General features: G+C 47.1%; 2 protein-coding genes across 15 annotated transcripts in view; one reads left to right on the top strand and one right to left on the bottom strand.

The window, feature by feature from the left end:
• Window positions 1-2,307: 2,307 nt before the first annotated feature.
• On the bottom strand, window positions 2,308-12,617 carry LOC122387376 (60S ribosomal protein L31-like). 12 transcript variants are annotated; one of them, XM_043377511.1, is made up of 3 exons: window positions 12,544-12,617; window positions 4,747-4,973; window positions 2,308-2,530 (listed from the first exon to the last, which is right to left on the bottom strand). In XM_043377511.1, exons 1-3 carry the CDS (start codon window positions 12,595-12,597, stop codon window positions 2,380-2,382), a joined length of 432 nt encoding a protein of 143 aa, XP_043233446.1. In that variant the 5' UTR covers window positions 12,598-12,617; the 3' UTR covers window positions 2,308-2,379. The 12 variants fall into 12 exon arrangements, with proteins under 12 accessions (XP_043233446.1, XP_043233454.1, XP_043233447.1 ...); XM_043377519.1 differs by lacking the exon at window positions 12,544-12,617 and adding an exon at window positions 11,396-11,419; XM_043377512.1 differs by lacking the exon at window positions 12,544-12,617 and adding an exon at window positions 11,220-11,292.
• Window positions 11,495-13,464, top strand: part of LOC122387374 (male-specific lethal 3 homolog) — a 34,167-nt gene continuing 32,197 nt past the window's right edge. Inside the window, exon 1 of one of the 3 annotated variants that reach the window (XM_043377509.1) lies at window positions 11,495-11,565. The gene's annotated coding sequence lies outside the window, so the exon portion shown is untranslated. Of the gene's footprint in view, window positions 11,612-13,464 lie in introns of all 3 variants that reach the window. The other 2 variants (XM_043377508.1, XM_043377510.1) reach the window with 2 other exon arrangements.

The following is a 13,464-nucleotide window of genomic DNA, read 5'->3' on the forward strand; positions in this document are numbered from 1 at the left end:
CGTTGAAAGAGCTATCAAATACCTATGTTTTCTGCTTCACTGTAGCCCTTCTATTGGTGGGCTCCCAGTCGCTAACTTATAACGTATACTAAAGTAACGCTGATGTATGCTTTCGACCCCTGATCGATCTAGAGGTTTGCGGAAAAAAGAGCATGCTGCCCGTGACGAGAGAAAGCCGATGATACCCATTTACAAGGTTTCGGGTCATCTCAGGACTCAGGTCATCGCCAATACGTAGGGAAACTCGGGACCTGCTAGAACTTTGCGAATGTAAGTTGTGATGGTTTTTCGAGGTTCTGATTACGAATGTTATCTTAGTTTTGAACGAAGATGATGACTCCATGCATTTGGGGTAGATCAGGTCAGGTCAGGTCAGATCGACCAGTACCTAATAGTGGATGACCACCACCCATTGCTTCCTAACATGTTATACATATGTATAAGCAACACAACTACTTCTTAAATGTTCAGATGGGCGCTAAGTTCAAAATCAGCTCCAAAAACTATCCTTTACCTAAATTAAAAGCATGTTATGAAAAAGTGAACCAAGGTCATCTTTATTCGAATCAGGGATATCGATTTATTTTTAAGTAGGTGATTAACACGAGCGCACCGGAAGTTTCGTTGCAATCGGCTCCTTTTGCGCGACTTTTTTGCGAAAGCCCGAGACGGTTTCATCTGACTCCCTTTCCCCTACATGTGCACTGTACAGCTAGTTGTGCCGATAGCCATGGGGCTGAGGCTAGTTTGTAGTTTTGTAGTTAGGTACTGATCCGACGAATCGACTGCGACCATTTTTTTAAACGATCAGACGAACGCTCGGGGCAGTTTTGGCGCGTCCAATCCTTTGAGGGATAAAAAGGTACTAGAATGGTGGCCACTGGCCACTTAAAAATATTGTTGTGCTGGTGTTCCCCGCCCACAGCTAATTGAACTTTAGGTAATTGGCTAATTGGCTTTAGGGAGCTCTTGAAGCGATTCTGAATCTGATGTACTTGGTGGTGTTGCTGACGCCTGCTTCACTGACATAAAAGCTAAAAAAGCATACTCAGCATCGCAAAAAGTGGGGGGGTCGATACCCCCAGTTTTCAAGAGTGGGGGGGTCACGACCCCCCCGACCCCCCCGTCGGCGACGCCCCTGCCTCCCCCTATACGGGCGAGGGAAAAGCGCAACCAAAAAGACAAAAATATGCACATGCGATAACCTATACTGCGAAAAAAGGTGCATCATTTTTTAACGTCACCGACAAATTGTAATTACCCCAAGCTCAGGCAGATGTATGGTAGAAAATACCCCAACTGAAATACACTACGGCGAAAATAAAATACCCTACGGCGGAGCTCGGTTGCAATTTGTAAATACGCACTGGTATACTGTGCCGCCAGGCGTGGAAGTTCTAAAACTGATCGCTAGATGTCTATACCAGTGAACGCCTGAACTGCATGCTGTGCCGCCAGGCACTGGTAGTTCCCAGTCTGACCACTAGATGTTTATAGCGGTGAACGCCTGAACTGTATGCTGTGCCGCTAAGCACCAGATGACTATAGCAGTGAATGCCAGAACTGTATGCTGTGCCGCATTCTCCATCAGCACACGTTTAAAACAGCGTGATTGCGTCCTCCCTTCATTGTATCTAACGTGAAAAACTGAACTCATTCTACAGATGCCAAAAGAAAAAAAACGGTGCATATACGTTGAACGCCGAAATAGGCGGATATTCACCTTTCAGTTCCCATGGCAACCTCACGCCATGATATATTGCTCGAATGTTGTTCTGTGGCTACCATAGTTAATAACTTATCACGTCGTGTGGTGTCGTGTAACGTGTTCCTCGGCCTCCAGCGAGACCCTGCCTCCAGCTCCTCTGGTATGCCCTCCCCCCCCCCCGCCCCGTAACCGTCACCCTGGCGGACTGCCGTCGAACGGACGGCCCTCGCTCTGTGATACGCAGCGCAGCGCCTGAAACCAGTTCCAAATCGCCAAAATCGACTGAGGTGGTGATGCTACAATGTAGGGTAGTTCCCATGGACGGGGAAAGACTGAAACAATCTGCTGTGACAACTCACACAGCACCGCAAACATCGCCGCGCCAGCTCCGTCCCCGAGAGCCAGAGCCGTTAACCGCTAACGACTAGACTGGTGAGGGCACTATAGGCGGTGGTTTTACTGTCCACGACTCCTGTAGCCGATGATGATGATGATGATGATTGGGCCTGTAGCCCACTCCCCCAGAAACTACCTGTTAGTCGGGGACACTGTTCTCCCCACCTCGCTCTCCCGCCCGGCGTCCCACTGACAGAGATCACTGTCCTGCACCGATCCGTTGTGTATTTGGTCTCGGCACAGCGGCGCGGCGGAGAGGAGCGGGGCGGAATCAATCAACTGTCACTGGTCTCCACGTTCTCGGTGGAGAGGCCCTTGAACGACGGCACCGGCACGTACGTCACCAGGGTGTACAGCTTGTGCGGCGAGTCCTCGTCCTCGTTCCTCTTCCGGGCGAGCCGCACGCGGATCCTCTTGGCCACCGACCTGCCGACAGACCGCCGCACGTCAGTACGGCCGAAACACGCACGCACACCACACCGCACATCTCTGTACCACACCCGGTCAGACAGGGGACCTGGGGTCAGCGGGGCCGCGAACAGGCCCGCCTCTGCACCGGGTCCCGTCAGACACGGAAACTGGGGTCAGGGTGGATCGTGACAGGCATGTGCAACAAACGTGAGCCCCGCTTCTCAACACGCTTCCAACAAATAACACTCGTGTAAATATTAACAAAACAGCGAGAGCCTGCCTGAAGAGTCACCAATACTACCTAATTAACAAAAAAAAAAAAAAACTGCGCTACGGCGAAACGCAAAATCTGGTGGAAGTGAATAAGCTGCACTCTGAATAAATCCCGCAGCTACCATGCCGTTTGACAGACTAGCAGTTTTGGTGGCGCGGCGCCGTCCGATTCCCTGTGGGGCCGGCCGGGAGGGGCACGCGCCGGCCGCCCGGACGCGATTCGCGTCACGGCCCTGCCGCGATGGCGGCCATCCACCACTGCCGACAGCCCGGCGGCGGCCGGCCGCCCGGTGACCCGGGGGAGCGCGGCCGCCGACCGTCGGGACCCACAGGGCACGCACGCACCGAGCCGGGCCGTGCGTGCCCCGGAAACTGTCGGGGGCGCGGTCCCCGCTTCAGAGAAAACGCACCGTGACCGGTGGCGTGCAGCGGCGGCCTGTGACCCCTCGGTGCGGCTATTGAACACACCTCCGCAGATATTGCAACACCAGCGCCACTCGTAAATCAAACGGAGGCGCATAGAGGCTCGACAGGCCGATTGCATCACATCATGGACCGCGACAGACACCAACTTCACACCTAACGCGCGGCCTTTCAGACCCCATCAGTTCTGGTTACGGTGCGTACTGCGTATATCGATCTGCAAAGCAGTGTTTAATAATTAACTTGTATGAGACACGTCAGCGGAGGGAAAATCTACAGCTACGGCCCGCCCCACTCGCGTCATTTCTTTGACGGTAAAGGTTCAAACGCCTTAACCAAAACACTGCAGCTCACCGTGCCAGCAGTGGATACAATTATACGAAAATAGCAAAGCCAGTAGCAAAAACAAAACTGTCCATTTCCAGTGTTCGATCAGTCTTAATCAGAAGTGGAGGAGAAATCGGACGCCAAAATCGAGACGGCTAGCGTCTCTGGCCTCAGTTCATCGCCCGCCAGCGCTCAGCAACCACCATCCACTATCAATACACCACTGGATGGAGCTAACGGCAAACTTACACAAACGGTCGCAAATGGCAGCGGCACACTAATGGTAGCAATGAGGTAGCCCCACAAACCGTACCAAACTGTATACATTGACACAGACTACTGACTTACGGCCACGCAAGTGGTGACACGGCATTCAACTATCGGCTATGATTACCGATAAACAGGGATGGCCTGGTACCGTCGCACTGCGCAAATTTCTGTCCAGCCAGTGACATCCTCAGCACGCATAAAACATGCATCAAGGTATTCAGCAGCCGGAGAGTGGAAGATTGTTCAGTGCTCACGGATGAACAATGATTACCGATGGCCAAAGCACCACCCAGGCGGCCGGGAGCCGCAGCCAGCGTCCCGTCCGCTCGGCCAGCACAGCAGCCGTTCACGGTCCCTCGGAAGGGCGTCCGGCCGACACCTGGGCCCGCCCCTGACGGCCGACCGGCGCCACCGCCCGCGCGGGGCACTACCCGCGACTGTGACGGCCACAGACACTCGGCGGAGCGCCGCCGCGGCCGGGGCGGCCACCACGGGCGCCGCTCATCCCCGCCATCGACCCACGAGCGTGGCACCGGTCCTGCCGAGGTGACAATCCACTCCGGCGGCCCTTGAGCGGAATAGGACGCCTCCGCCCGGGCGGTCGACGCACCCGCGTGTTCCATCGTCGATCGGATCATCTCGCCCAGGGAGAGCGATATGGGACAGCCCCCACAGCTCACATACCCAGTTGCATTGCGAATAATTGTTTCCGGAGGAAGACAATGTTTATGGAGAAACCGTTCCCGGCGAAAAGCATCAGGTAATTTTTATTAATGAAATTAATCATTTACAATAACTCAGATCAAATTAAACTTTTGGCCATAACAACACTGTCAATGGCACAAATCCAAAGACATCCATGTAATTTTCGAGGTCTGAATACCGTCAGCCCGCCGCCGTCCGGCCGCTCGCTCGGCCCGCCGCGCCGGTTCACTCACCGAATGCCGCGGCTCCAGACCTGCTCGTTGAGCCGGTAGTCGATGCGCACATCCTGCGTGCCCATCTGCTGCATGGCAAACTTGCGGATCTCCTTGAGGGCGCGCGGCGCCTTCTTCTTGGAGCCAATGCGGTGCAGCCGCTTGTGGAGGTGGATCGTGTAGTCACGAGTGACCACCTCCGACATGGTCGACTTGGACTTCTCCTTCCTGTCCTTGGTCTTGGCCATCTGGGAACATACAACATTACATGTCACTAAACTTCATATCATATGATGATGTGTTTATCTATACTTCAAAATCCCTCAACCCAATTCCCACAAGGACATCACTAACAAGTTGACAACAAACAATGAAACACATATGCCGTTTTTTCAAAAAACAAATTTGCTCCAAGTACATTTTTTACTAAGCATGCATTTTAGCCAGTAAAAAGGGCAAAAAATGAACCTGAGAAAATTGAACAGCACCTAAGCTTAACATGTGAATTATTTCAGATTAATTCCATACGTCCCACAGCTCAGTTGGTAGAGCGTTGGATTCCCAAAAAAAGAAAGTCTGCGTTAAGCCTGAAACAGACTCTTTCCGCAGTCAGGAAATCGCATGCGAGAGCCTATTTAAATACATGGAAGCACGCTCGCATCAATCGCACGCACCTCCCGCAAGCAATTGAGGCGAGAAGAATTACAATATATTTGAATAGGCTCTCGTATGCGATTTCCTGACTGCGGAAAGAGTCTGTTTCAGCCTTTAGAGTCCTCCCGGCGCTGAATTTTTGACTCCTGACAGAGATGGTCTGTGGTTAGTAGGAGCAGCTGCAGCTAGTAGAAGTCAATTGAGTGGGACAGGCCATGTCCAGCTTTGAAGGGCACGTTTCACTCTGGCATCTAAATACTCATTACCCAGAATTGTGCGATTGGACGGTAGAGGTCGGGGTCTACGCAATAAGGCCTGCTTGGCGTGGGCTCCGGCTCTGTCAATCAATCCATTCAAACATTAGTACTATTCATAAAAAACATGCATTTTAGAACTAGATATTAGAGCTCTGGCATCTCTAAGTGATGTCATGCTATCAAACTTGCATTGCAATGTAGCATGATTAGGTCGGATTTGATGTCTCCCGGACGACAAAGATTCGATGTCATCCAGCCAATGGCATTCGAGATCGGTGGGGGCTGGGCCACGGCTATCAAATGGGATTGGCCACAAGACATAGAATCTACATCGCCCAGGAGACAGCTAACACACCCCTAGCTAGCATCAGGAATGACGATAGAAGATTTCCTAAAATTTGCTGACACTTTCTACCATTGTAGACATTGGATGCCAGCTGCCAGATATCATTATAGTATGCTCATTGTTTTAAGACAATGAGCCAAACGTTTACTGAGCACAATTTGAAATTGAATATTTTTGCGGTATGGTAGGTAGTAGGTACCTAACAGATTCTTGGCCAGATGCTGAAGTTAGCAAAACACATGCGAGAACTTTGATGATGAACTTGGAATCGAGCCACTTTCAAAGAAAACAAACAATTAGAGGGAATTTTTACACATTTATGCCTAGCAGAGGGAAATCAGGTTTTAATGCCAGTCCTAACATGGAGAAGCTCAAGAAACTGAGCTGCTATGGGCCTGTTCCAGCAGCTCCAGAATTCTCCAGAGCATTCCAGCACCTCAAAAAAGCTCCAGAAACCTCTCGTCAAAGCTCCAGAAACCCCCAGTAGCCTCCAGAGGGTTGGAAGGTCCACATTTCTCTAGAGGCTCTGGTCTACAATTATGACGCACATGTGACAATCACGAATGTAAACACTAAGGACTTTTGACTGCTTATTTTACAGCTTGAATGCAAAGAAAATTATATTGCTGTAATTAATCTTTCATACTAAAATTGAAATTTTGTGTTACAAGAGAGAACCATCGACATTCTTTTGGTATCTGTGACACCAACCCCCAGAAATCTCCTGAGCTCTGTTCGGTTGCTGTTTGTATATCAGTGTGCAGTCGGTTTTCCCCATATAAGGTAGTTATTGCTGGCGCTTCTTGGCCTCTCATTGGTCTAACGAATAGACCACTTGAATTTGACCAATGAGGAGCCAAGAAGTAGCAGCATGCTCGCAGCCTGCTGATAACTAAACTAAACGGGGGGGGGGGGGGGCAAACAGAGCCCAGATCACATCCCAGCACCTCCAGTGAAACCTCTGCTAGAGCCTTGGCCTCCAGTCAAAAATTTCTACTGAAGGACCTGGAACAGGCCACATGTCAGAGCACAGTGTTCTAAAATTGGATTTTGGTTGGGTGTGACGATGATGACCAAAAAATCTAGGATGAGAAAAAAACAAGTGAAAACCTATATCACTTTCGCAATAAAGACGTAACGCTACGCTGGCTGATAATAAAAGAACATACCATTCCTGACCACCAAAACTAACCGAAAAAGACGATGCAAATAGGTAAGGATGATCTACGGCAGAATTATAACTTTATCATCTGATCGCCAAGTGTTTCTAAATCCGTCCCATTTTATCCCAACCTTTGTGTTTGATTGAGACTAATGAAGTTAAGAATCACCCTTGTCTCTTACAGCTAAGAATGAATACCTACTTCAACCAGTGAGATTTCATTTTCCTCACAAGTCAAAATGCATTGTCAGAATTGAATGACTGTCCAGTGGCCATCCTTCTCCTAGCCTTAAATCAATGCCTTCCTTTCCATTTCAGATGCAGACAGCAGATATTACCGTCAGCATCTGCTAAGTTCCTACTCATGCTTACTGGCACGGATCCAGGACGGTCCTTCTGCCTGTATATTTCTCCTAAAGAAGATCATCCGCGGACCTCCATCCTCGCGACGCCAGTCACCATCATGCGAGCGAACTAGGTCTTTAAGAAGCAGAAGATGCAATGATTCTGTTGAAATATGTTGTCATATCTTAAGGAGGGTGGGGGAGGAGCGGGTGAGGGAGCTCTCCCTATATGCAGGCTTTGGTACTAGTGCCATGTGGAGAAATTTTCTTTCTTTTTTAAGCAAAGGAAGTGGGAAGGAACTTGTCGTTGCCGTTGCAAAGGGTATCATTCTGTCGTCCTGTATTATTGATTTAGTGCAGTTGACTCAGACTGTGTAATGCGTGAGGCGTGGTCATCACTGTGACACTGTCAGACATAAAATCTTAGGTAATCATGATACCCTGATGGGCAGATTGTTGACGTAACTGATCGCTATGAAACCAGAAACCGTATAACTCATGTGTTCTGGCCTCTGGGACGTTTTGCGCCTACAATATGGCAGCACCGCTTCCAAGATTACTGTATATTTGAGATAATATTTATGCGGCAATATAAGTATGTAGTTTTCGTTCGCATCTGATCTGGTAATATTCGTACAGTGTACACAGTATAGTTTTGAGCTTTCCATTTTCAACAGATATGACAATGGCCGGATGATACTGGAAATGGTGCCTTTGCTCTGAACACACGGAACGGGACGCAGTATTGAGTATGCAGTTGCAGTCGCGATATGCAGCATGACATACGCCGGAAATCTCCCCGCCCGAACGCCGGAACGGCCAGCGATAGTCGGTACTCATTACGCATAGTGAAAATGGAAACGGTGTCAGCGCAACTCTTCGAAAGGAACGGTGCACTAGGTACATGAGACTAGACAAAGGGTCACTGATTAGGGCACCCCAAACGGAACGATGTGCACTGCGCAGCGTAATATCAGTGATCAGTGATCAGAGCACCCGCAACAGAACGGAGGGCATCAGTGATCACTGATCAGAGCAACTGCAACGGAACGGAGGGCATCGCTGATCAGGACACCCCAAGCGGAAGGGAAAGCGAGAGCACAACTGACCAGAACACCCGAAACGGAATGGGAGTGAACGGAACGGAACGCATTAGCGGCTCGCCGAGTCGCGATTCCGGCCAAACATGGCCTCAAGAAATAGGTCACAGGTCAAAGGTCATTTGGGTCAGGAATATGAAATTTTCAGAATAGGTGTCAAATTAATTGACTCGAGGGTCCTGAAAGTTTCGTCGCGATCGGCCACTTTTTACGCGAGTTATTCTCGAAAAAAACGAGGGGGTGGGTGGTTCGTTCGACCCTCCCCCCCTATACGGGCGAGGGATAATTTATTAAAAAGCTAGGGCCTTCTTAATCCCATCTACCAGCTTCAGAACATGTATTGGGCAGATCTGGGAATACCGTATCTTAAATTTATCCCTAGAGGTGTGCCAAGGTATCCTTTCATTCATCCTGGCTTTCCCTCGGCCGAACGCTTCGTGTTTAAAAACCTTTAGAAACTAATTGAAATGAATAATTGGCGGTAAGATTATTGCAAAGGCATGAGAAATTAACGTAAAATACATCATTACCGTTTTTATAACCTCATTTCGCGTATGAAACCTGCCAGAGTCCAAAGAGTTTCATATTCATCCCTAGGGTGTGCCAGGGTGGCGTGTCAGTCATCTTGAACCCCTGCCCGACCCGACGCCTCGAGTTTTAAAGACATCTAAAAACTAATAACGTAAATAATTTGTGGTGAAATTGATATAATATGATCAGAAAATAACGCAGAATAAATTAGTATCGGTCTCAAAACATTATTTTGCCTATGAAACCAGCCAGAGCCCGCGGAGTTTTAAATTCATCCCTAGGGTGTGCGCCAGGGTGGCTTTTCTCATCTTGGACCTCTACCAGGCGCGACGCCTCGAGCTTTAAAGTCCTCTAGAAGCCATTGACGGACATAATTTGTGGCGAAATTAATGCGATAGGATCAGAAATAAACGCAGAATAAATTGGCATCGGTCTCAAAACATTATTTTACCTATGAAACCAGCCAGAGCCCGCGGAGTTTTAAATTCATCCCTAGGGTGTGCGCAGGGTGGCTTTTCTCATCTTGGACCTCTGCCAGGCCCGACGCATCGAGCTTTAAAGTCCTCTAGAAGCCATTGACGGACATAATTTGTGGTGAACTTGATACAATAGGATCAGAAATGAATGTAGAATAAGTTGGTATCTGTCTCATACCCCTCTTTTGTAAATGAAAAAAGTTAGAGCCCACCAAGTTTTAAATTCATCCCTAGGGTGTGCCAGGGTGTGCCCAGCTGACTGCGGGTCCAAAGATGAAAATTTTGTAGGCGTATCCTGCGTAACTTAGTCAAAAGCGAATTGCAGAGGTAGTGTTTAATTTGCGCAAGCAGCGGCTCATCCGTTTTGCGTTGGCAGCAAACCACTAATCATAGTTGTTATGAATATCCAAAAGCATTTATTCAGAACACAAGCCTGGTTTTTACAAACAGTTGAGGTGATCAAGGTCATTCAACGCATATTTGTTATTAACAGCTGGAAGTGTGCAAGGTTATTTTCTTTCGTTGTCAGTCAGGGTGAGTTGTTGGGTTTGTGCCTTGATTTAGCATCTTTTTTTTTCATGGAAATTATGTATTATGTAGCAAACCTGTAAGTTCTGTCTATATGGCGCTGCTAGGTATATCTGGTAATCTGGCTGTTAATTGTTGAGCAGCATGAGTTGAGCATTTTTCAAAGATGAAAGAATTCCAATTTACCTGGTTTTGGGGATGAAAATATTTTGCCCATTAGGTGTGATTTTCCACCCAAAATTTCCAAAAATGGAACACTGTCAGAGCAACACAATAATTTTAGACTTCGACCATGCAGACCAACGTTATCAGATAATAATCACACATACCATAGCAATGTACCTTAACAGCTAAACCGTGCCATACTATTTACTGGATTGTTTGCCAGGGCCCTATTTCATGGCAGAGTGCTGCAGTGCGCTGTGTGCGTCAGGTTTCCATGCCAATATTAACAAACTTCAGTTCACTCTGACCCTAAGCTATGGCGTTATCTAAAAAAATGCCAGTGCGCTGCGGCACCAGCAGCACACTAGCAGTATTCAAACTCAAACCTCTATTCTCTTTGCACCTGGCTGTTTAAGACCTCTGTTCCAAACGCGATTCATCATAAGCTAATGGATCACACGCAACGTCATTCGAGTGACATCAAGGGTATGCCTTAGCTCCCAGCACACTGGAGCGCACAGCGTAGGGCGGTGAAACAGGGCTCAGCTGGCGCTGCAGAGCTGGTCATAACTCATATCAACGCTAGATATAAACGACTAAATAGGTATCTATCTATTAACTTCTGAGTGCCATTTTATATGTTCATGTCCATCTACTAGGCACCGTGTTTATATCAATAAACGCCAAAGCTATCGTACGTCGCCAGCTGATTTTATCCAGTTGTCAGTATGCCCCGCTATACCGTGGAACTCAAACTGTAAACAAAACAAACTATAAATTGCTAGCTTGTACACTTGGGACACGTTAATCGATACATCTCATGATGCCTTGGGAGCGAACGAACAGACTGAAAGAAATAAACTTGCACATTACCATACAAAAAAAGACAAAAATAGGGAAAATGCTTCAATTAAATGGACATGCGACCTACCTTGACGAACGTAACGCGGAAAAGGACAAACGTAGTGGTGATAATTTATAAGCCATATTTGAGGGGAAATTTTATTATTTCTTTACAGTCTATTGATGATAAAGGGAAGCAAACGATCATTCGAAATTTCATTGATGTTGTTAATAAAATATTGATTTTAAAAGGAACACTCTTGCTTGCGCTTGCGAGAAGATGTTGAATCAAATACGCAGCTCTATGTAGTGTCGACAAATAGTATGCAGCTTATTCAAAAGCGGCGTAACTGCTTTGTTTACAAAATGCATAGGTAGGTATACCAAAATGATGTAGATGGACGTTGGACAAGTGAAAATCTTGAAATTTTAAGGTCCTGTACATGCGGTGCTTTGTTTTCTGTTACAATAAAGGAGCAGGTTAATCGAATGACTGTTGTATTTCATTTATGACGGGCGACGATGACTCCAGTATTACCGATAGGTACTTCCAACCAAATTCAAAATAAGGGCTGTGAAGTTGGAAGATTGACTTTCGGGGGAGGTAAACAGAGGGCACGTATTTTTAGACCAAGCCATCTTTTCTGAACGGCCACATTCGAAGGACATTCAGTTAATACCAAGGTTAAGTTTCTGACTTTTGTTAAAATTTCACTGTCAAAGCTTGCTGACGACTGACTTCGGAAAACTGAAAAAATTGAAAGTTCTTCAGAAATTATGCAATAATGCAAAGTAACACAATAGGTACTCCTCAGTAATTTATTTTTTACCCGAAAACGTTGATTTCAGGGTAGTTTCGGTGTGGGTTGCATCCGCTCATCTCCGGACTGAGTCCACTGAGAATTCAAAACTTTTACATCCACATGGCAATTTCAATTTGACAGGGATCTTTGACACAATCTGATGTGGTTGGTTGGTTTGGGTTCCACATCTGGTGGACTAAGGTGCTAATCGGAACTCTCACTGTCACGCTATTCCAAGCGGTCAGGCAGCAGCAATCTTGATGTGAGGATGCCTAGAGTGTGGATTTTAATGAGGTCTGCTGCACTATAATATGCTGGCACATAATTTGTCCAGGAAAATGGCATAATGATATCAGTTGGTGACATACCAGGGAAATAAGCTAAAATTAGAGCGCTCTATTTATTGCTCCTGCCCCATGTTGAAGAGATACCCCTAAAAGCGTGATCTTTTATCGGCCCTTACGCAGCAAGGCAGTAATTCTCAGACCGGTGGATGGTATCAATAGAAAGAGAATGCGTCAAAGATGAACATGAATTAATTAAAATAACATTAAAATGTTAATTAAGCGTGGAAATTAGTCCCAAACATAAGCTAATTGTTGCTCCTACCTCGGCGACGGCGCTCCCCGCAGTCAGCGGAGAAGCTAAAATAAAAGCCACCATCCTCCTCCGTAAGTCAATTTTAGAGCGGCCGAGTGGGCCGATGCGGGGCCACCAAACTGAGGTGAGACGTGGCTAGCAATTGCAAACCGCCATAGTAATCAATATCTTAAGACGTACAATATGGGATGATTACTCTGAAGCTGGAGTGAAAGCATGAGTAGATTGCAAGAAACGAAATGCATAGATTGGTTGAATTATGTACAAAAGGCACAGCTCAGATGAAGCCATTTCTATGATGTTGACATATGACATAACCCTTCCTCTCCTCACCTATGACATAAGTGCCACGGTATATAGAGAACTATAAGTGCATTGGCAGTTACCGGCATAGTTTTTTAGCACGAGTGTAATTCGCCATCGGACCGCAATGCATGTTGCTGCTAGGCTGCTGCAATTACAACGAGCATGCGAATACTGCCTTCATTTGTAGACGTTTGTTTTTTAGGCGGTCTTTGACGTGCAAGGGGGCACACCTGTCGACAACTTGAGTTTCTCCGAATTTCAAAAACTCCCAGAATTTCAATTCCTTATGCACTGTTGTAGGTACAGCTATGTTCACAAGTTTTTGTTTCCTCCTTTTCTAAAAAGGATGATATTTGTCGATTTCGTGCGTCGCTGATAGGAGGGTGCGATTAATAATTAGGCCCAACGCTTTCTGCATCCGCGAGTACCTTCAAAAGGGAAGAACAGTTTCCATTTATTACACTATGGGACATCTGACAAAATGACCACTGGAACACGCATGAAACGGAGCTCATACTCCTAAAAATGTCTACAATCACTTCTTTTCTGACACTATTAGCAAATACCATCTCAAGTTAGGTGGTTGACAGACAGTCAATGGAGATCTGGGGAGACTGAGTGATG

The sequence above is a fragment of the Amphibalanus amphitrite genome, unplaced genomic scaffold (assembly GCF_019059575.1).
Source record: "Amphibalanus amphitrite isolate SeventyFive unplaced genomic scaffold, NRLGWU_Aamphi_draft 000284F_arrow, whole genome shotgun sequence".
NCBI classification, from domain to species: domain Eukaryota; kingdom Metazoa; phylum Arthropoda; class Thecostraca; order Balanomorpha; family Balanidae; genus Amphibalanus; species Amphibalanus amphitrite.

Bases quoted from the DNA above. Each gene is read 5' to 3' on its own strand.
- LOC122387376 (XM_043377511.1), bottom strand. From the start codon at position 12,597: ATGGTGGCTTTTATTTTAGCTTCTCCGCTGACTGCGGGGAGCGCCGTC. The intron at 4,974-12,543 runs GTAGGAGCAACA...GTATGTTCCCAG, and splicing joins CGGGGAGCGCCGTCGCCGAG to ATGGCCAAGACCAAGGACAG. The intron at 2,531-4,746 runs GTGAGTGAACCG...GTCTGTCGGCAG, and splicing joins GTCTGGAGCCGCGGCATTCG to GTCGGTGGCCAAGAGGATCC.